Source organism: Garra rufa, chromosome 25 (genome assembly GCF_049309525.1).
Source record: "Garra rufa chromosome 25, GarRuf1.0, whole genome shotgun sequence".
Lineage (NCBI taxonomy): Eukaryota > Metazoa > Chordata > Actinopteri > Cypriniformes > Cyprinidae > Garra > Garra rufa.
In genome coordinates this window covers 11,129,476-11,153,658 of record NC_133385.1, presented here as the reverse complement: position 1 = coordinate 11,153,658, position 24,183 = coordinate 11,129,476, and the positions used below count along the sequence as shown (strand labels likewise).

The 24,183-nt window shown below is 34.7% G+C and overlaps 2 protein-coding genes across 2 annotated transcripts in view; one reads left to right on the top strand and one right to left on the bottom strand.

Annotated features, from left to right (window-relative positions):
* camk1db (calcium/calmodulin-dependent protein kinase 1Db) overlaps positions 1–7,409 on the top strand; it is a 17,687-nt gene extending 10,278 nt beyond the window's left edge. The window contains exons 3-8 of the mRNA XM_073831568.1: positions 1,944–2,125; positions 2,225–2,337; positions 3,593–3,671; positions 5,642–5,729; positions 5,814–5,964; positions 6,104–7,409. Coding sequence (XP_073687669.1) covers positions 1,944–2,125; positions 2,225–2,337; positions 3,593–3,671; positions 5,642–5,729; positions 5,814–5,964; positions 6,104–6,183 — 693 coding nt within the window. The 3' untranslated portion in view covers positions 6,184–7,409. The remainder of the gene's footprint in view (positions 1–1,943; positions 2,126–2,224; positions 2,338–3,592; positions 3,672–5,641; positions 5,730–5,813; positions 5,965–6,103) is intronic.
* Positions 7,410–7,538: 129 nt separating this feature from the next.
* ucmab (upper zone of growth plate and cartilage matrix associated b) lies at positions 7,539–11,050 on the bottom strand. The gene is made up of 5 exons (XM_073831830.1): positions 10,920–11,050; positions 10,724–10,780; positions 10,547–10,642; positions 9,321–9,419; positions 7,539–7,984 (listed from the first exon to the last, which is right to left on the bottom strand). The coding sequence occupies exons 1-5, from the start codon at positions 10,975–10,977 to the stop codon at positions 7,887–7,889; spliced, it is 408 nt and encodes a 135-aa protein (XP_073687931.1). The 5' UTR covers positions 10,978–11,050; the 3' UTR covers positions 7,539–7,886.
* Positions 11,051–24,183: the final 13,133 nt, after the last annotated feature.

Below are 24,183 nucleotides of genomic sequence, written 5' to 3'. Positions count from 1 at the left end.
CATACCCCTGGCAAATTCTGACTTAGTAACTTTTATTCAACCAATCAAGTTCTTTTTTTTTTTGACTGGAAATGACACAGGCTTCTCCCAAAAGATAATAAGACGATGTACAAGAGGCATCATTGTGGAAAAAAAATATTTCTCAGCTTTTATTTACATTTGAACAAAAAGTGGCATGTCCAAAATTATTCATACCCTTCTCAATAATCAATAGAAAAGCCTTTTTTTTGGCTATTACAGCAATCATAATTTACATCGTCTTACATATAATGCTACAGTACAATACTGTTAAATGTACAGTTTTTCTAAAATGGAAAAGAACAAGTCATCTTATACTTTACACAGAAAAAACTTGAATTCACATTTCCAGAATTCTCTTTGCAAAAAAGCTCACATTTGATGTTTTTTCATTGAAATGAGATTTTTTTCTTAAAGGTTTTTTATTAGTAATTATGTACATTAGGTTTTTATGCTACATATTATTTTGTTAAAGTAATATTTGTTGCATCAATTTAGTGCCATTTCTCTTTACCACTTGTGTTTTTATTGAGTTGTAAGTGTATTATAATGGTAAAAAAATATTCCTTGGTATAGTAACAATATTTAACTTAATGAAATATTGAGATTTATATATCATTGAAAGATAAATAAATAATCTTTCTACTGATTCATAGGATAGGACAATATTTGGCCAAGATACAACTATATGAAAATCTGGAATCTGAGGGTGCAAAAAAATCCAAATATTGAGAAAAAGTTTTTAGCAATGCATATTACTAATCAAAAATTAAGTTTTTATAATTATAGTAGGAAATTTACAAAATATCTTCATGGAACATGATAATTTTGACCAATACAATGTATTTTTGACTATTTTTGATTTTGCTACAAATATTCCCATTGCTACTTATGACTGGTTTTGTGGTCCAGGATCACATATATGCTTTATATATGCAATATTAAAATATTGCTACCATATTTTTAAGGTATAGTTCTGGCAACCATAGCTGCTATTTTTTTACTGTAACTTTCACTGATTTATTTATTAATATATTTTTTTTCAGTGTACTAAAAAAATAAAACAAAGTTTGCTCATTATTTCCTTACCTTCATGTGTTTTAAATCCATATGCTTTATTACTATATTCATATTTTCCAGATCCATTTACTCTGGTGAAACAAATAAAACAATTTCTATGCAAATTGTAGGCTATGAAGTGACCATGTTTGTCAAGTCCAAAAAGGCACAATAAAAGTGGTTAGAAAAAAGCAAACATAAAATTAAATTAAACAGGAAATCGTGAATTTTTTTCTCACAATTGTGAGTTCATCTTGCAATTCTTTACTTTTTTCCTCCGAATTGTAAGTTTTATATCTTGCAATTCTGAAATGTATTTTCTGAAAATTGTGAGAAATAGTCTAAATTGTTCGATTTAAAAAGCTGCAATCTCCTTTTTAAATGTTTTATTCTGTGATGGAAACAAGCTTCTATAGGCATTGGATGATCAAAATAATGATCACATTTCTTTTGCGGTCAATTGTCCTTTAATTACCTTGTACAGTTTAATAAATGTGACCTTGCACCACAAAACCATAAATCATAAGGGTACATTTTTTGGAATTGAGATTATACATCATCTAAAAAAGCTGAATAAATAAGCTTTCTATTGATGTATGGTTAGGATAGGACAATATTTGGCTGAGATACAACTATATGAAAATCTGAGGGGGCAAAAAAAATGAAATATTGAGAAAATCGCCTTTGAAGTTGTTCAAATGAAGTTCGTAGCAGGGCATATTACTAATCAAAAATTAAGTTTTAATATATTTGCGGTAGGAAATTTACAAAATATCTTCATAGAACACAATCTTTACTTAACATCTCAATGATTTTTGGCATAAAAGAAAAATCGGTAATTTTCACCCATACAATGTAATGTATTGTTGGCTATTGCTACAAATATACCCGTGCTACTTAAGACTGGTTTTGTGGTCCAGGGTCACAATTGTGTCATATTTAATTCATTTCCTCTCTCTTTTATTACTTCAGCTCCAGAAGTATTAGCGCAGAAGCCTTACAGCAAAGCTGTGGACTGCTGGTCAATCGGAGTGATTGCTTACATCTTGTGAGTAGTTTTTTTCCCCCTTATATAAGACATTTGGCTGCTTTCCAGTCAGTCTTTAGCTTAAAATACTGACCACTGTTGAATCCTTGACCTCCTCAGGCTGTGTGGATACCCTCCCTTTTATGATGAGAATGACTCCAAACTGTTCGAGCAAATACTGAAGGCAGAATATGAGTTTGATTCTCCGTATTGGGACGATATTTCTGATTCAGGTGTGTATGGTGTTTGAAATCACTGTAAATTGAATCATATACTATACAGATAATGTACTCACCCCCTTGTCATCCAAGATGTTCATGTCTTTGTTTCTTCAGTCATAAAGAAATTGTTTTTTAAGGGACATTTCAGGATTTCTCTCCATATAATGGATTTCTATGGTGCCCCGAGTTTGAACTTCCAAAATGCAGTTTAAATGCAGCTTCAAAGGGCTCTAAATGATCCCAGCCGAGGAAGAAGGTTATCTAGCGAAGCGATCAGTTATTTTCTAAAAACATTTACAATTTATATACTTTTTAATCTCTACACAGTGTACACACAGAGCTAGACAAGATGAGCATTTGAGGTTAAAAAGTATATAAATTGTAAAAAAAAAATTTAAATAACCAATCGTTTTGCTAGATAAGACACTTCTTTCCTCGTCTGTGATCATTTAGAGCCCTTTGAAGCTGCATTTTGGAAGTTCAAACTCGGGGGCACCATAGAAGTCCATTATATGGAAAAAAAATCCTGAAATGTTTTCCTCAAAAAACATAATTTCCTTACGACTGAAGAAAGAAAGCCATGAACATCTTGGATGACAAGGAGGTGAGTACATTGTTCTGAAAGAATAGTCCACCCGAAAAAGAAAATTCTGTCATCATTTACTTACCCTCATGTTATTTCAGACTACAAAAGAAGGGATTTTGAAGAATGCTGGTGACCCATTGGGTCCCATTGACTTTCATAGTATCTTTTTGTTTGGCTTCCAATATTCTTCAAAAAAAAATAATCTTTAGGGGTTTGGAATGACATGAGGTTGAGTAAATGCTGACAGAATTTTCATTTTTGGCTGATTTATCCCTTTAATGACATGTATCAGATTCAAGCTTGGAGAAAATGACACCCTTCTTCGCCTTCTTTCGTCTCTTCTACCCACTGAAATACCATCATTAAGTATGACTTGGGTTACTTGTGTTTACTGTCACTGACAGTCACGACTTTTTTTTTTTCCCATGAGCAACACTTTAATAAGGGTTTTTCGAAAGTAACACTGAGGTATTGCAGCCAGATATAAATTGGCATTTGAAAAGCATTATCTGGCGCTAGGCGATTCGGCATCGTTTGAAAATAACAACTCGACACCCACACCACAAGCTGTTCCCTGGTGTCTGGGGAAGTGTAGGAGGGTGTCATTTATTCACAATTAGAACTGCGCCCTTGTGGAACTGATTCAGGTTTCTTTATTTTCACATTTGTCTTGTTTCACAGCTAAAGACTTCATTAATAACCTGATGCAGAAAGATCCAGAAAAGAGGTTTACTTGTGAAGAGGCTCTTCGGCATCCGTGGTGAGCGACCAGGAATATAGACACATTGTGTTTACAGCGTTTTTGATGAAAAACCCCAGGATTTATAATAATTACTGTCAATAACATTAACCATATTTTCCTTCTTCTGAAACATTCATTACTACGTTCAAAGCCTGCATTTATTTGATCCAAAGTACAGCGAAAACAGTACAATTTTTAAAATATTCTTACTATTTCAAATAACTGTTTTCTATTTGAATATTTTTTTTTTAAAGTAATTTAGTCCTGTGGTTAAAGCTGAATTTTCAATAATATTTTTGTTATTATTATCAGTGTTGGGGTAACGCATTACAAGTACTGCAAGTAACGTAATTAGATTACTTTTTCAAGTAACTAGTAAAGTAACGCATTACTTTTTTACATTTACAAGAAAATATCTACGATACTTTTTCAAAAAAGTAACGCCAATTATTCTTATTTACTTTATGTATTTAATCCCATTTTATTAACCAATGTCTTTGCTGCTGGCCTTTGTTAATCCAATTCAACCATACTAATAAGCAAAACTTACTTTCGATTAACATTTGTGCTTCATTTTTCTCATTACTGAAAAGTGGTGAACTTCCTTTTCCTACAGTTTTACTGTACAGACGTGAATTTACTTTTCCTTTAGCCTTAGGCTTATTTATTTCACTTTTTGGTGTGAAAGGGCTTTTACATTTGCTAAAACTCTAATTTTTATAATAAGAACAATCAAGCAAGCCCTGCCCAGATATAAAAAGTAATGCAAAAGTCATGTAAAAGTAATGTAACGCATGTAATGTAATTAGTTACTTTTTTAGGGAGTAACGCAATATTGTAATGCATTACTTTAAAAAGTAACTTTCCCCAACACTGATTATCACTATTATTATTAGTATTTTAAAAAGTTAAGTACTTTTTTTCAGGATTCTTTGAAATAAAAAGCTTTTGTATTATCATATACTATACCATTCAAATTGATTAAAATATATATATTTTTTTTAGGAAAATAAATTAAAATAGTTTAATACTTTTATTTAGCAAGGATTCTATAAATTGATCAAAAGTGATGATAAAGAAATGTATAATTTTACAAAAGATTTCTATTTTAGATCAATGCTGCTTTTTAGAACTTTCCATCATCAAAGAAACCTGAAAAAATTCTACTCAGCTGTTTTCAACATAATAATAATAAAAATAAATCTATTTTCAGCAGCGAATTAGAATATTAGAATGATTTCTGAAGGATCATGTGACTGGAGTAACGATGCTAAAAATTCAGTTTGGAAATCACTGAAATTAATTGCATTTTAAAATATATTCAAATAGAAAACATTTATTTTAAATAGTAAAAAATATTTCAAAATTTTGCTATTTTTGCTGGTCTTTTGATCAAATTAATGCAGGCTTGGTGAGCAGAAGAGACTTCTTTAATAAAACATTTTACTAGTAGTGTATCCATTTGTAAAATTTATTAGTTTAATAATTGTAATTACATAATATGATTTTCAAAAGCTGAAGTGACCTTTCTTTATTCGTTAGAATATGTATAACTGAATATTTAACTAACTAAGCTGAATAATCAAAGTCTACCGATTAATCACCGAAATAACCGATTATTAGTTGATTAGTCATTCTAATAATCGTTAGATTAATCGATTATCAAAACAATCATTTGTTGCATGTTTTTTTTTTTCAGTGAAACTTATTTTAGCCAGTAGCCAACATTTCTAATAAAAACATTCCTCAATAATAAAAAATTAATTAAACAACAAAATGGAAAAGGTAAAAATTAAACTAAAATATTTACGTAAACTATAATAATATTTCAATTATACTAAAATAACTCTGGAGCACAAAGCTTCATGTTTTTATATTATATAGTGATATTTATACTCATACATTGTCACATATCGTAGACTCTGCCTCCTTATGGATGTCAGATGGTACTACAGGAAGTCTAACCGTTGACACTACTCTGATTGCAGGATAGCTGGTGATACTGCGCTCTGTAAGAACATCCACGAATCAGTCAGCCGACAGATGAAGAAAAACTTTGCCAAAGCGAAATGGAGAGTAAGTGACCACTTCCTTTCCTCCTTCAGAGAAATTTAACACTGAAGCACAAGATTTCTGAATCGGTCTATATTCTCTACGCAGCAAGCGTTTAACGCTACCGCAGTGATCAGACACATGAGGCGTCTTCAGCTCGGCAGCAGTATGGATTCCTCTCAACACAGAAAGCAGAATCCAACATCCATGCCGGGAAAGAGTCAGTCGGTCGATGTTTCCTCAGTCCACCGCAACGACTGTAAGTTCATGTCTTGATACTTTACATTTCATGAGCTAAGACTCCCAAGACTTGATTTACTCATCACCATTGATGTGCTGTGTGTCGTATTATGTCGTATTGTCAAGCAGCCCTTGAAGAGGGTGTTATCTTTGTCTAGGTTCATCCACGCAAGCGACAAACTCTTCCTCGAGGACACGGGCATCCACTGTCACTACCATCATCACTGGCTCCAAATGACATCACTTCCTGTCAGTTTGCACACTCGACTGTTGCACTTTGTGGAAAGATGTGTTTTCTTCTGTTTAACGGTAACTTCCATTGTCCACAGTTGCCCGTTCAAACCAGTTTTCCTTTCTGGAAAGCCAATGGCGTGCTAAGAAACGAGGCTGATTTTAAAAAAGCGGCCTGTGTGAATTTCAGGGACTGTTTTACTAAGTAAAGCTCATGATTCGGACGTTTGAATGGAGATTCTGAACCCTGATATGGGAGTAATATTAGAAGTTAAAAAGGTGTAGATAAAACAGGTTCATTCATTAAAAAGTAACTTTTTTGCTGCTTTATTTCAACCTGCTGCTGTTTTGAAGGATGTGAGATTTAAGTTGATGTAGTAAAAAACAGGCTTTAAGCTAGTAGCCAATACGTATAAACTTAAAATTCGGTCCTGGATGCGTCTGGCATTTATTAATGAGAGAATGAAAGATGTAACTATTGTATAAACCAACGGAAATGTGCAGATTAATGTTTTTATCAGCGATTTGTTAATATCAGTGAAAGAATCTGAAGTGATTTGTGTGTCAAATGTTTCTGAAAGTACAAAATGGTGGTGAAAAGCACTTTTGAAGTGGTTTGTGTGTTTTGGATTTATTTTGTAAGCTTTGCTTTTTAAAAATGACTTTACATTGCAGTGGTTATGTTGCATTGTGTAAATTCAGGTATTGCTGTTACCACTTAAATGACTATTAATTGTACATTATATGTAATATAGACACTGTAATGTAAACTAAATCACGATTTAGTTCTTATATTGTGGCTAAGGAGGAGCTCGAAGAACGCTTGACCAATAACGTGTATGTTTTATCACAGATCTATGTGAAAAGTACCAGCTTCAGTGACAGACATTTGTATTTGCTGATCTTGTGTTTCGGTGAAGCGAAAACGACTACGATTTCACACATCGTCCAGTGTACGGATGCAAACATCGCAGTTTTCCAGTTTAACCGAAGCTGTTTTGATATGACTGATATACGACCGTGAGAGATTCAAACAGTTTCGGAACAGTAAATCTTGCATGTCATCCTGGTCTTCATACCGGCCCTCTGAATTTAGCAGCTGAGTGCTGGTTCTTTCATTCAGGTCGCAGAAATGATGTAAGCAGTGTTTTCCCTTTAGTAGATTTGTTCTGTGCTGAGTGTTTTTGGTGAGTGTATGGTTTCAAATTTTCATTAAAGACAAAGATAACACCTGTTTATTGTTGACTTATTGCGATTCAGACTTACAAAAGATTTACAACATGAAATGTTTGCTTAAACTGCAATATTGTTTGTACTAAACACTCAAAAGAAAAATCGTGTTGCTTTGAAATAAAGTTAGAATTACCTACAGATTTTCTAACTTCTGCAATGACTTCTGTCATTAAAGTGTGAGGAAATGTACAGTACACTTTAAACTAGCCATAAAATAACAACTGTTGAGTTATTAATCGTACAGTAAGGGTTATAAAAGCCTACATATGATATGAATAAATGTACATCTTTTTTTAAAGAACTATGATACATGGATTACATACGTTCTGCATGCATTAATACACATAGGGTATAAGGCTACGTTCTTTTCGTGATTGTGTGCATGTTTACTACAGACATTGTGCCAAAAAGCCTTCAGAAATATACTGTAAAGTACTGTAAAGCTCTCTACCCGTTTTCTTGTAGTTATCCGCTGTTTTACACCGTGTGTCGGTTGTATTCATAAGATGGGTCGAGACCGTCGTAGTGAAACTCTCTCCACTGCTCTGTCTTCTCTCTGGTGCGCTCATCTTGCTCTGGAGGAGAGTAAAATGCAGGATTTTTAGATTTAACTGTATATTCAGATTATTACATAAGCCAGATATAATATTTGAGTAACACTGTAAATATTTGAATGGATATTTGATTGGCAAATACTGTACAGTCATTAAAAATGGCAGACATATTTACATAGTGTTGTATCATATATCACAAATGCTAACTGAATAAAAAATATCCTATATAAACTATTTATAGATCATCCTTTTTGGTCTATGTCTTATTTACTGAATAAAAATAAAAAAGGTAATTTCGACTTCTTATCTCACAATTTTAACCTTTTTTCTCGCAATTCTGGGCTTTTCTCAGAATGGTGAGATATAGATGCACAATTGCGAGTTAGAACCCTGCTGAAAAAAACGGCTAATACCAGCCTAGGCTGGTTTAAGCTGGAAGTAGCTGGTCTCCCAGCCTGGTCAGGCTGGTTTTAGCTGGTGGTTACCCAGCCTGACTAGCTAAGAACAGCCTGGCCAGGCTGGAAAAGTGGCCAAAACCCCTCTAAAACCAGCCTGCTGATCAGCTATGACCAGCTAAAACCAGCCAACCAGCCTAGGCTGGTTTTAGCTGTTTTTTTCACCAGGGATAAAGTCAGAATTGCGGAATATAAACTCACAATTGGGAGAAATAAAGTCAGAATTGCGAGATATTTGACTTTTTTTTTTTTTTTTTTTTTTTTGTATCTTGCAGTTCGGACTTTTTCCCTCAGAGATATAAACTCTCAATTGCGAGTTAAGTTCTGAGTAGAAAAAAAAAGATTTGATATGTTCACAGAATTGCAAGTTTATGTATCACAATTCTGACTTAATTTCTCAGAATTGCGTTTGAGTTTATACCATGCAATTCTGACTTTATAACTGGCAACTTGGAGTTTATTTTGCAGTTTTGACTTTATCGCAATTGTGCATTTATATCTCACAATTCTGAGAAAAAAAGTCAGAAATGCAAGTTTGTATCACGCACTTCTGAGGAAAAAAAAGCTGAATTCTGAGATAAGACCATAAGACGCAATAACTTTTTTTTTCAGTGGCGGAAACGGGCTTCCGTAATTTCTTCCACAGTTTTTTCTCTTAGTATATTGGAAAGTATATGCAAGATATTTAAACAATATTAAACATTTTTTTTCTCCTCCAAGATGTGCTTAATTAGATTTGGTAACACTATTTCGCAAAACCCTACAAGGTGCAGCTAGGTTCATGCTTAATCCTGTTTGCTTGAGTGACTTTGTTTTAAATGGTCTCAGATCGCTACTAATGCGGCTTGATCCAAAATGGCGGCCAGGTGAACGGTGTTTGAGTTCGCTGGCTGTCAACTCACCATCATGCTCCTCTTCGGCGTAACTCTCAAACGCATTTCTCTGTTCCTCATGATACTCCCTCCTTCTCTCATCTGCGGCCAGCCTCTGTCTCTGTTCAGCTAATAAGACGACAAAATGTGAGAAGAAGAAGCAGAGAAAGAAATAAAAACAGAAACAAGGTATGACAACAGTGTGGTATGAGAACGTGTAGCATAGTAAACAGACCAGTTTCGTATTTTTTGTATACCATACCGATACCATACTAAAAGCAGTTTATCCTCACTTCATGATATGAAATTTGATGATATTTTAGTTTCACTGTGGTAAATAATAAAGGATTACATCACTGTTTATATTACATAATAGGATCACCTGATTTGGTGTGACAGCAGCAGCAAATTATAAACACACCAAAGCTGCATACTAATTCATTTTCTTTTATTGGAAGTCCAAAACAGCTATTTTTGATTTCACTTGGGATGTTCCAAATAGAAGAGAATCCTCTTGTCCTCATCCTCACCTCACCATTTGAATACAAAGTCGTAAATCCCACAGGTGAGTCAAACATAATTTAACCTAAAACTAACATACTCAAACAAGGTCAAAGCCAACTGAAAGCCTTTGAAAAAACAACAGAGCTCCTCCTCCATCACTGGCAGGAGCTAAAGGCTGGTTTCTCCAGCCTGCCCTGTGGTTCCTGCTATGTGCTTGCGGTTCACCGTCTTTACATTCCTCAGCTGGCTCAAAACTCAGCACCTGTGTGGCCAATGCTAGCCATGACTAAAAGGGCTCTTTATTAGAGTTTTACACTAGCACGTCTGACCAAAAGAAGCTACAAAAGTGACGTGATTGATGACACTTCACTTCAAATTCTGAATTTTAATTGTTTTAAAGTTTAAAGAAACCTCTTTTGCTCACTAAGGCTGCATTTATTTGATAAAATACAGTAAAAAAAAAAAAAAATTTTAAATCTGAAATATTATATATTAAAAAAACTATTTTTTTAGTTGCAGATATTTTAAAATCTAATTTATTTCTGTGATGCAAAGCTGAATTTTCAGCAGCCATTACTCCAGTCTTCAGTGTATTATTATCCGTTTTTGTGGAAACTGTGATATAGTTATACTTAGTTATTCTGTCTAAATCAAATGTTCTGGGTTGTCCATTGAAATTGACAATTGCTCAAAGGGTTGCACTTGAATTCAAGTCTTTGAAAGAGTTTTCACGCAAGCACAAATAGCCTCACCGTTTATCTCATCTTGAGTTTTCACAGCCCTCCTGCCTCGCCGTTTGAAGAAGCTGGAGGCATCTGCCTCTGGCATGAAGATCTTCCTTAGTGCACCTTCAGTGAAGAAGAACATTGATGAGGAGAAAGAACTCTTGAGAAAGATCTACAGCAGCATTGTAAAGCTTTTTTGGTCACCTTGAGGATCGGCTGCCTTCTTATCTGACACAACGGCGCTGTCGGCTCCATGAAACACTGTAACAGAGGAAACACGGTTGAGGTATGTCCAAAAGATTTGCCACCCTTTCTAGGGACTGTTAGACCTGTGGTTCCCCACATTGGTAAATCAACACTTCCCCTGGTCAGTACAGTAAACCACGGTCCGGTTACTCACAGGTGATGGCGGACAAAACAACAAGACAGGTGAGAAGGAGAGGTCGCGTCCAGGACATTTTTAGATTTAGCTGAGCAAGAGCAAAGAAAAGCTGCTGATGTTCTCAGGGACGTCCTGCCTGAGATTGGGCTTGTGGTCGTGAGAGCAGTGAATGGAATTTGACCAGGAGGGTGAAGGAGGGGTGGAGTCTTGGGAATGTGTTGCTTTTGGGGTGAGGGGTGGCACCGGAAAGGAAAGGTGGCAGGGATTGAGCTCTGCGGGATCTCGGTTGAAATGATCATATGACATTGGAACGGTGCAGTTATTACCTTATTAATTATTCTGTTAAAACATGTATTATTCAAGCTACAAAGTTGTCATTTTTACAGTCGGCTTATGGATTTAGGCATTATGTGGAACGATAATTGTAAAATAGTTTTTTTTCTAGAAAAGGTTATGAGTAACTTTTCACAAAAACATTAAATATTTAAATGTTAACTAATGATTATGTTGGCTGATTAGCACACACACACACAAATATTCTTAATTAGTTTTATGTATAAAACATTTATTTCAAAGGTGTTCTAGGGTTGTTTTATTTATTTATTTTTTATCATTACCTTCTCATGGCAAGTTGTAAAATTGGATATAACTTAACATTATGTATTATGTATAAAAAATAAACAAATGTTATTGACTTTTTGAGTTATAAAGTAAATAAGATAAAGATAAAAACTTCCAATTCTGACTTTTTTTCTCAGAATTGTGAGATATAAACTCAGAATTGCAAAATACAAACTCGCATTTGCAAGAAAAAACGTCCGAATTAGAGTTTTTATCTTTTTATCTCTTACTTTATAACTGGCAAATGCAATTTTATGCCACACAATTCTAACTTTATAGCTAATTTATAACTTGCAATTGCGAGATAAAAAAAACTCCCAGTTCTGACTTTTTTCTGCAGTTGCAATTAGTCGGAATTGGGAGTTTTTTTCTTGCAATTCTGACTTTATAACTTGCAATGCTGAGAAAAAAGTCTGAATTGTGAGAAAAAAATCAGAATTTTCTCAGAAATATGACAAACTCACAAATGCGAGTTACAAAGTCAAAACTGTGAGAAATAAACTTATATTTCTGAGAAATAAACGAACAATTCAGAATTGCGAGATACAAACTCGCATTTGCAAGAAAAAAAGTCCGAATTGAGAGTTTTTATCTCCCAATTCTGACTTTTTCTTGCAAAAAAAGAAGTTTGTTTGACTTTTTGTTCTCAGAATTGTGATATAAACTCACAATTACGAGTTATAAAGTTAGAATTGCAATATAAACGCTCCCAATTCTGACTTTTTTTTTTCCCGCTAAAATCTTGCAATACTGACATTTTTTCTTAAAATTATGAGATATAAACTCACAATTGTGAGTTATAAAGTCAGAATTGCAAGGTAAAAACTCTCATTTCAGACTTTTTCTTGCAAATGCAAGTTTGTATCGCGCAATTCTGAATTTTTTCCTTAGGATTGTGCGATACAAACTCGCATTTGCAAGAAAAAACGTCCGAATTAGAGTTTTTATCTTTTTATGTCTTACTTTATAACTGGCAAATGCAATTTTATGCCACACAATTCTAACTTTATAACTAATTTATAACTTGCAATTGCGAGATAAAAAAAAAACTCCCAGTTCTGACTTTTCTTTTGCAAATGCGAGTTTGTGTCTCGCAATTCTGACTTTTTTATAAACTCGCAATTCTGAAAACATATCAGTCTATTTTTCTTCTCCAAATTGAACTATAACTCGCAATTGTGAGTTTATATCTCATAATTCTGAGAAAAAAGTCCGAATTGCGAGAGAAAAGTCCGAATTGCATGTTTTTATCTCGCAATTCTGACTTTATAACTCGCAGTTGCAACTTTATATCACGCAAATCTGACTTTATAACTCACAATTCTAAGAAAAAAGTCTGAATTGTGAGAAAAAAAGTAAATTTTTCTCAGAATTATGAGAAATAAAATCACAATTGCGAGTTATAAAGTTAACGAAATAAACTTGCATTTATGAGAAATAAACTAACGATTCTGACTTTTATCCTTACAATTGTAAGACATAAACTCACAATTGTGAGTTATAGTTCAATTTTGAGAAGAAAAAAACACTGATATGTTCTCAGAATTGTGAGTTTATAAAAAAGTGAGAATTGCGAGATACAAACTCACATTTGCAAAAGAAAAGTCAGAGTTGGGAGTTTTTTTCTTGCAATTCTGACTTTATAACTTATGCTGAGAAAAAAGTCTGAATTGTGAGAAAAAAATCTGAATTTTCTCAGAAATATGACAAACTCACAAATGCGAGTTACAAAGTCAAAACTGTGAGAAATAAACTTATATTTCTGGGAAATAAACAAACAATTCAGAATTGCGAGATACAAACTGCATTTGCAAGAAAAAAAGTCCGAATTGAGAGTTTTTATCTCCCAATTCTGACTTTTTCTTGCAAAAAAAAGAAGTTTGTTTGACTTTTTGTTCTCAGAATTGTGATATAAACTCACAATTACGAGTTATAAAGTCAGAATTGCAATATAAACGCTCCCAATTCTGATTTTTTTTTTCCGCTAATATCTTGCAATTCTGACTTTTTTCTTAAAATTATGAGATCTAAACTCACAATTGTGAGTTATAAACTCAGAATTGCAAGATACAAACTCGCATTTGCAAGAAAAAACGTCCGAATTAGAGTTTTTATCTTTTTATCTCTTACTTTATAACTGGCAAATGCAATTTTATGCCACACAATTCTAACTTTATAACTAATTTATAACTTGCAATTGCGAGATTAAAAAAAACTCCCAGTTCTGACTTTTCTTTTGCAAATGCGAGTTTGTGTCTCGCAATTCTGACTTTTTTGTAAACTCGCAATTCTGAAAACATATCAGTCTTTTTTTCTTCTCCAAATTGAACTATAACTCACAATTGTGAGTTTATATCTCATAATTCTGAGAAAAAAGTCCGAATTGCGAGAGAAAAGTCCGAATTGCATGTTTTTATCTCGCAATTCTGACTTTATAACTCGCAGTTGCAACTTTATATCACGCAAATCTGACTTTATAACTCACAATTCTAAGAAAAGTCTGAATTGTGAGAAAAAAAGTAAATTTTTCTCAGAATTATGAGAAATAAAATCGCAATTGCAAGTTATAAAGTTAACGAAATAAACTTGCATTTATGAGAAATAAACTAACGATTCTGACTTTTATCCTTAGAATTGTAAGACATAAACTCACAATTGTGAGTTATAGTTCAATTTTGAGAAGAAAAAAAGACTGATATGTTCTCAGAATTGTGAGTTTATAAAAAAGTCAGAATTGCGAGATACAAACTCACATTTGCAAAAGAAAAGTCGGAATTGGGAGTTTTTTTCTTGCAATTCTGACTTTATAACTTGCAAAGCTGAGAAAAAAGTCTGAATTGTGAGAAAAAAATCTGAATTTTCTCAGAAATATGACAAACTCACAAATGCGAGTTTCAAAGTCAAAACTGTGAGAAATAAACGTATATTTCTGGGAAATAAACGAACAATTCAGAATTGCGAGATACAAACTCGCATTTGCAAGAAAAAAAGTCCGAATTGAGAGTTTTTATCTCCCAATTCTGACTTTTTCTTGCAAAAAAAGAAGTTTGTTTGACTTTTTGTTCTCAGAATTGTGATATAAACTCACAATTACGAGTTATAAAGTCAGAATTGCAATATAAACACTCCCAATTCTGACTTTTTTTTCCGCTAATATCTTGCAATTCTGACTTTTTTCTTAAAATTATGAGATCTAAACTCACAATTGTGAGTTATAAACTCAGAATTGCAAGATACAAACTCGCATTTGCAAGAAAAAATGTTCGAATTAGAGTTTTTATCTTTTTATGTCTTACTTTATAACTGGCAAATGCAATTTTATGCCACACAATTCTAACTTTATAACTAATTTATAACTTGCAATTGCGAGATAAAAAAAACTCCCAGTTCTGACTTTTCTTTTGCAAATGCGAGTTTGTGTCTCGCAATTCTGACTTTTTTATAAACTCGCAATTCTGAAAACATATCAGTCTATTTTTCTTCTCCAAATTGAACTATAACTCGCAATTGTGAGTTTATATCTCATAATTCTGAGAAAAAAGTCCAAATTGCGAGAGAAAAGTCCGAATTGCATGTTTTTATCTCGCAATTCTGACTTTATAACTCGCAGTTGCAACTTTATATCACGTAAATCTGACTTTATAACTCACAATTCTAAGAAAAAAGTCTGAATTGTGAGAAAAAAAGTACATTTTTCTCAGAATTATGAGAAATAAACTCGCAATTGCGAGTTATAAAGTCAAAGAAATAAACTTGCATTTATGAGAAATAAACTAACGATTCTGACTTTTATCCTTAGAATTGTAAGACATAAACTCACAATTGTGAGTTATAGTTCAATTTTGAGAAGAAAAAAAGACTGATATGTTCTCAGAATTGTGAGTTTATAAAAAAGTCAGAATTGCGAGATACAAACTCACATTTGCAAAAGAAAAGTCGGAATTGGGAGTTTTTTTCTTGCAATTCTGACTTTATAACTTGCAAAGCTGAGAAAAAAGTCTGAATTGTGAGAAAAAAATCTGAATTTTCTCAGAAATATGACAAACTCACAAATGCGAGTTTCAAAGTCAAAACTGTGAGAAATAAACGTATATTTCTGGGAAATAAACGAACAATTCAGAATTGCGAGATACAAACTCGCATTTGCAAGAAAAAAAGTCCGAATTGAGAGTTTTTATCTCCCAATTCTGACTTTTTCTTGCAAAAAAAGAAGTTTGTTTGACTTTTTGTTCTCAGAATTGTGATATAAACTCACAATTACGAGTTATAAAGTCAGAATTGCAATATAAACACTCCCAATTCTGACTTTTTTTTCCGCTAATATCTTGCAATTCTGACTTTTTTCTTAAAATTATGAGATCTAAACTCACAATTGTGAGTTATAAACTCAGAATTGCAAGATACAAACTCGCATTTGCAAGAAAAAATGTTCGAATTAGAGTTTTTATCTTTTTATGTCTTACTTTATAACTGGCAAATGCAATTTTATGCCACACAATTCTAACTTTATAACTAATTTATAACTTGCAATTGCGAGATAAAAAAAACTCCCAGTTCTGACTTTTCTTTTGCAAATGCGAGTTTGTGTCTCGCAATTCTGACTTTTTTATAAACTCGCAATTCTGAAAACATATCAGTCTATTTTTCTTCTCCAAATTGAACTATAACTCGCAATTGTGAGTTTATATCTCATAATTCTGAGAAAAAAGTCCAAATTGCGAGAGAAAAGTCCGAATTGCATGTTTTTATCTCGCAATTCTGACTTTATAACTCGCAGTTGCAACTTTATATCACGTAAATCTGACTTTATAACTCACAATTCTAAGAAAAAAGTCTGAATTGTGAGAAAAAAAGTACATTTTTCTCAGAATTATGAGAAATAAAATCGCAATTGCGAGTTATAAAGTTAAAGAAATAAACTTGCATTTATGAGAAATAAACTAACAATTCTGATTTTTATCCTTAGAATTGTAAGACATAAACTCACAATTGTGAGTTATAGTTCAATTTTGAAAAGAAAAAAAGGCTGATATGTTCTCAGAATTGTGAGTTTATAAAAAAGTCAGAATTGCGAGATACAAACTCACATTTGCAAAAGAAAAGTCAGAATTGCGAGTTTTTTTCTTGCAATTCTGACTTTATAACTTGCAAAGCTGAGAAAAAAGTCTGAATTGTGAGAAAAAAATCAGAATTTTCTCAGAAATATGACAAACTCACAAATGCGAGTTACAAAGTCAAAACTGTGAGAAATAAACTTATATTTCTGAGAAATAAACGAACAATTCAGAATTGCGAGATACAAACTCGCATTTGCAAGAAAAAAAGTCCGAATTGAGAGTTTTTATCTCCCAATTCTGACTTTTTCTTGCAAAAAAAGAAGTTTGTTTGACTTTTTGTTCTCAGAATTGTGATATAAACTCACAATTACGAGTTATAAAGTTAGAATTGCAATATAAACGCTCCCAATTCTGACTTTTTTTTTCCCCGCTAAAATCTTGCAATACTGACATTTTTTCTTAAAATTATGAGATCTAAACTCACAATTGTGAGTTATAAAGTCAGAATTGCAAGGTAAAAACTCTCATTTCAGACTTTTTCTTGCAAATGTGAGTTTGTATCTCGCAATTCTGATTTTTTTTCCTTAGGATTGTGCGATACAAACTCGCATTTGCAAGAAAAAACGTCCGAATTAGAGTTTTTATCTTTTTATGTCTTACTTTATAACTGGCAAATGCAATTTTATGCCACACAATTCTAACTTTATAACTAATTTATAACTTGCAATTGCGAGATAAAAAAAAACTCCCAGTTCTGACTTTTCTTTTGCAAATGCGAGTTTGTGTCTCGCAATTCTGACTTTTTTGTAAACTCGCAATTCTGAAAACATATCAGTCTATTTTTCTTCTCCAAATTGAACTATAACTCGCAATTGTGAGTTTATATCTCATAATTCTGAGAATAAAGTCCGAATTGCGAGAGAAAAGTCCGAATTGCATGTTTTTATCTCGCAATTCTGACTTTATAACTCGCAGTTGCAACTTTATATCACGTAAATCTGACTTTATAACTCACAATTCTAAGAAAAAAGTCTGAATTGTGAGAAAAAAAGTAAATTTTTCTCAGAATTATGAGAAATAAAATCGCAATTGCGAGTTATAAAGTTAAAGAAATAAACTTGCATTTATGAGAAATAAACTAACGATTCTGACTTTTATCCTTAGAATTGTAAGACATAAACTCACAATTGTGAGTTATAGTTCAATTTTGAGAAGAAAAAAAGACTGATATGTTCTCAGAATTGTGAGTTTATAAAAAAGTCAGAATTGCGAGATACAAACTCACATTTGCAAAAGAAAAGTCGGAATTGGGAGTTTTTTTCTTGCAATTCTGACTTTATAACTTGCAAAGCTGAGAAAAAAGTCTGAATTGTGAGAAAAAAATCTGAATTTTCTCAGAAATATGACAAACTCACAAATGCGAGTTACAAAGTCAAAACTGTGAGAAATAAACTTATATTTCTGGGAAATAAACGAACAATTCAGAATTGCGAGATACAAACTCGCATTTGCAAGAAAAAAAGTCCGAATTGAGAGTTTTTATCTCCCAATTCTGACTTTTTCTTGCAAAAAAAGAAGTTTGTTTGACTTTTTGTTCTCAGAATTGTGATATAAACTCACAATTACGAGTTATAAAGTCAGAATTGCAATATAAACGCTCCCAATTCTGACTTTTTTTTCCGCTAATATCTTGCAATTCTGACTTTTTTCTTAAAATTATGAGATCTAAACTCACAATTGTGAGTTATAAACTCAGAATTGCAAGATACAAACTCGCATTTGCAAGAAAAAATGTTCGAATTAGAGTTTTTATCTTTTTATGTCTTACTTTATAACTGGCAAATGCAATTTTATGCCACACAATTCTAACTTTATAACTAATTTATAACTTGCAGTTGCGAGATAAAAAAAACTCCCAGTTCTGACTTTTCTTTTGCAAATGCGAGTTTGTGTCTCGCAATTCTGACTTTTTTATAAACTCGCAATTCTGAAAACATATCAGTCTATTTTTCTTCTCCAAATTGAACTATAACTCGCAATTGTGAGTTTATATCTCATAATTCTGAGAAAAAAGTCCAAATTGCGAGAGAAAAGTCCGAATTGCATGTTTTTATCTCGCAATTCTGACTTTATAACTCGCAGTTGCAACTTTATATCACGTAAATCTGACTTTATAACTCACAATTCTAAGAAAAAAGTCTGAATTGTGAGAAAAAAAGTACATTTTTCTCAGAATTATGAGAAATAAACTCGCAATTGCGAGTTATAAAGTCAAAGAAATAAACTTGCATTTATGAGAAATAAACTAACGATTCTGACTTTTATCCTTAGAATTGTAAGACATAAACTCACAATTGTGAGTTATAGTTCAATTTTGAGAAGAAAAAAAGGCTGATATGTTCTCAGAATTGTGAGTTTATAAAAAAGTCAGAATTGCGAGATACAAACTCACATTTGCAAAAGAAAAGTCGGAATTGGGAGTTTTTTTCTTGCAATTCTGACTTTATAACTTGCAAAGCTGAGAAAAAAGTCTGAATTGTGAGAAAAAAATCTGAATTTTCTCAGAAATATGACAAACTCACAAATGCGAGTTACAAAGTCAAAACTGTGAGAAATAAACTTATATTTCTGGAAAATAAACGAACAATTCAGAATTGCGAGATACAAACTCGCATTTGCAAGAAAAAAAGTCCGAATTGAGAGTTTTTATCTCCCAATTCTGACTTTTTCTTGCAAAAAAAAGAAGTTTGTTTGACTTTTTGTTCTCAGAATTGTGATATAAACTCACAATTACGAGTTATAAAGTCAGAATTGCAATATAAACACTCCCAATTCTGATTTTTTTTTTCCCGCTAAAATCTTGCAATACTGACTTTTTTTCTTAAAATTATGAGATATAAACTCACAATTGTGAGTTATAAAGTCAGAATTGCAAGGTAAAAACTATCATTTCAGACTTTTTCTTGCAAATGCAAGTTTGTATCGCACAATTCTGAATTTTTTCCTTAGAATTGTGCGATACAAACTCGCATTTCGAGTTATAGTCCAATTTTGAGGAGATTAAGAGATTGTTTTTCTCAGAATTACAAATTTCTGTCTGACAATTCGGACTTAATAACACAGAATTGTTGGATATAAACTCATAAGTTTATTTCTCAGAATTGCAATTTTATTTCTCGCAATTCTGAGAATATTTAGAATTTTTTCTTGCAATTCTGGCTTTTTTTCCCAGAATTGAGTTTTTATCTCCCAATTCTGACTTTTTCTTGCAAATGCAAGTTTGTTTGACTTTTTGTTCTCAGAATTATGAGATATAAACTCACAATTGCAAGTTATGAAGTCACAATTGCAAGATAAACACTCCCAATTCTGACTTTTTTTTTCTTGCTAATGCGAGTTTGTATCTCGCAATTTTGAATTTTTTCCTTTGAATTGTGCGATACAAACTCGCATTTCAAGTTATAGTCCAATTTTGAGGAGAAAAACAGAACTTGTAGTTCTCAGAATTACAAGTTTCTGTCTGACAATTCAGACTTAATAACAGAATTGTTGGATATAAACTCCCAATTCTAAGGGGAAAAGTTCTCAGAATTCCAAGTTTATTTCTCGCAATTCTAAGAATATTCTGAATGTTTTCTTGCAATTCTGGCTTTTTTTCCCAGAATTGAGACATTAAGTCAGAATTGTGAGATATAAGCTCGCAATTGTGAGTTATAAAGTCAGAATTGCGTCATATAAACTCCCAGTTCTGACTTTTTTCTCAGAATTGTGAGAAATAAAGTCCAATTTTGAGGAGAAAAAAGACTTGTTTGTTCTCAGAATTGCAAGTTTATTACTCACAATTCTGATTAAATAACACAATTGTAAGAAACTTGCAAGTCACAATTGTGAGTTTGTGTCTCAGAATTGCAAGTTTATTTCTGACACACAATTTTGAGGAAAAATAGTCAGAATTGTGAGATGTACACTCGCAATTGCAAGAAAAGAAGTCAGAATTTTTCCTTTTTCAATTTTTTATTCAGTGGCGGAAATGAGCTTCCGTACAAATGAATACTTATATTCCTAAAACACAAAATAAAATATGTTGTTTGGATGCATTATACAAGTACATTAATATTTACCATTAATAATCTACAAATTGCTGTCTTATTTTGCTTTCTGATACCAAAGTCTTTAGCGTTCTCAACTACCTTATTTTACTCTTTACATTTCCCTTTATGTCCACCCCCCAAAAATAACATTCCCCTTCATGAAAATACAAACTTTTCAGCAAATGATTTCGAGACATGTTTCTGGCCCCAGAGGTTCAAAATATGGAGAGTGCTTTGCACCTGAGGGGTGTGATCCAACACAAGGGGCTCCTCTCATACCTCATGCCCCAGGCTGGAGCAAACGTCTGCGGTTCTGTGTTTACTTATGGTTTCTTTTTCTTTCTTTTTTTTAGCTGGAGTCTAGCCAATGTCAGAACGCAGTGAATGATGAGGGCCTCTTTCAGAGAGTCTGGGGCCTGGAGAAACTGAGATGTAAGAGTATGTAAAGGAAAGACCTGGAGACATAGAGTGTGTATATGTGGTTAACTGGATGACAGAGAAGAGAGTTTTGAAGACGCTGCCAGAATGTGTCACACATGCCTGCTTAAAATATTCCTCAATGTCACCGGACAGTCGTAAACATGCCAAAACTGTTGGATTTTTCTGTCCTTCAGAGTCAAGGCTGTGTCACTGGATAATCTTTGAAGTTGTTGAAGCATTGTAGACTTTGTGGAAGATAATATAGGTTTATTATTGAAGGTTTATTGAATCCTTGTTGTCAAAGTATTTTGGTCACTGAATTAATTAATAATGTTAGTTTAGGACTAATAGTGTCAGTCATTCACTGTCTGTCCTGGAGGGAGCGCCAACTGTCTACATTTACCTGCTTTATTTAAAGCTCCTTTGAAAAGAAATAACACAATAATTAATTTAAAAAATCTGTGAATAAATGCAATTATTTGGAACATTAAATCAAATATGAGGGTTATTTTTAGTATCATTGAGACACTAATAAAGTTGTATTAATATTTAGATTTTTTTAGTAGCAATTTTTTCGTTTTGACTTGATTTTTCATCAAGATAAATACATTAAGACAAATACAAACATTTGAAATGCTACTTTTACTAAAACAACAGACTTTTTGTTAAATATTTTATTTCAGTTAAAGTCAATTGGTTTTATGACAAAGTCGCCAAGATTGCTTTTCTTTAACTAAAAAGTTGTGTGTGTTGGAACATTTTCTGCCTCTTGTGCAACCATGTAAAATTTTGGAATAGGTTATGTCACCCCCAGCTGCAGGCATCCTTGCATGCATACGATCTGGAAATGTCCTGGACATATGTACCAAGGTGCTACACTGGTGTGAAAAATTGTTGGCCCCCTTCCTGATTTTTTTTTTTGCATGTTTTTAATTTAATTATTAATCAAAGACAACACAAGTAAACAAAACATGCAGTTTTTAAATGAAGTTTTTCATTATGAAGGGAAAACAAAATGGCCCTGTGTGAAAAAGTGTTTGCCCCCTAAACTTAATAACTGGTTGGACCACCCTTAGCAGCAACAACTGCAATCAAGTGTTTGCGATAACTTGCAATGAGTCTCTTACAGCGCTGTGCAGGAATTTTGGCCCACTCATCTTTGGATCATTGTCCTGCTGCAGAACCCAAGTTCGCTTCAGCTTGAGGTCACGAACAGATGGACGGACATTGTCCTGCAGGATTTTTTGGTAGACAGCAGAATTCATGTTTCCATTTATCACAGCAAGTCTTATAGCTCCAGAAGCAGCAAAACAGCCCCAGACCATCATACTAGCACCACCATATTTTACTGTTGGTATGATGTTCTTTTCCTGAAATGCTGTGTTTCTTTTACGCCAGATGTAATGGGACACACACCTTCCAAAGATTTTTTTCCCTTCATAAAAAAAATCCTTCATTTAAAAACTGCATGTTGTTGTCACATGGAGGGTCAGAGACGTGCGGATCCATTTGCAGCATTTTATTCAAATAAACAAACACAAAGGGGCAGGCAGAAATCGTCGTCAAAAAACAGGCAGAAAGGTCGGGGCTGGCAGCGAGAATCAAACACGGGGAGGAGTCCTGGAATCAAAACACAGGGAAAACAAACTCGGGAAGAAACGCTCGGAAATAAAGACCATACGGAACAATAAGACTTCGCCAGGTGGCTGTGTGTGTGAGAAGCTTAAATGCAGTCAGTGTGATGAGGTGCAGCTGTGAGCGGTAATCAGTGCAGTGAGAAACAAGGAGCAGGTGAATGCAGTGATTAGTGCAGTGGCTTGTGGGGAATGAAGTCCATGATGTGTAGTGCAAGAGTTAATGATGACAAGACGACCAATATGTGACAGAGCCCCTCCCCAAGGAGCGGCTTCCAGACGCTCTAACCACGTAATGAAACCCGGAGGGTGGTGGAGCGGAGGCGGAACAGGGGGAGGGATGGAGGGCCAGGTCCATGTGGGGGTACTGGAACTATGAACTGAGGCGGAGCCGACGGAGGGAGAAGCCATGGCGGAGGAAGGGTTGGCTCCTGCATGGGGCCGACCTACGGAGGTGGAGCCGGTGGAGCCCGAGGGAGAACCGGAGAGTCGACGATCCTAGGTGACACCGAGGATCCGGAGGGCCAAGGCGGAACCCAAGGCTCTGGCGACCCCGGCGGAGATGGAGGTCCGGAGGTACGCAGTGGAGCCGGAGTGACAGAGGATCGAGGCTGTGCCCACGGGAGGGAGGAGGTCCACAGAGCCGGCAGGACAGAGTGACGTGGCGCAGCCGGAGGAGTAGAGTCCAGAGGCGAAGGTGGGGTGACGACTGACCGGGGCGGAGCCGGAGAGATGATGGAGCCCGGAGGAGCTGGTGGGCCGACGGCCGACAACGGAGACAAGGGAGCACAGAGCCTGGGTGGAGCCGCAGGGTCAGAGGGCCGAGGTGGAGTCCAGGACTCTGAGACTGGAGGTGATGGTGAGGGATCCTTCAGTCTGGACATCGATGGAAACTGGCAGTCCCACGGCAAGTCCTCTGCACCGAAGGTGGGATGTGGGTGAGCAGAGGGACTGTCAGGAGACAGAGGTGGTGGGACTGGAGCAGCAGGGAGGGTGGGTGGGAACCCACACAGTATGCATGGGCTCCGTGACCAGAACCGGGCAGACAGGAATCTCAGGACGACTGGATGGAACCAGCGGAGGCTCTGGAAGACTGGGCTGAACCAGCGGAGGCTCTGGAAGGCTGGGCGGAACCAGCGGAGGCTCTGGAAGGCTGGGCGGAACCAGCGGAGGCTTTGGAAGGCTGGGCGGGACCAGCGGAGGCTCTGGAAGGCCGGGCGGGACCAGCGGAGACTCTGGAAGGCCAGGCGGGACCAGCGGAGACTCTGGAAGGCCAGGCGGGACCAGCGGAGACTCTGGAAGGCCGGGCGGAACCAGCGGAGACTCTGGAAGGCCGGGCGGGACCAGCGGAGACTCTGGAAGGCCGGGCGGGATCAGCGGAGACTCTGGAAGGCCGGGCGGAACCAGCGGAGACTCTGGAAGGCCGGGCGGGACCAGCGGAGACTCTGGAAGGCCGGGC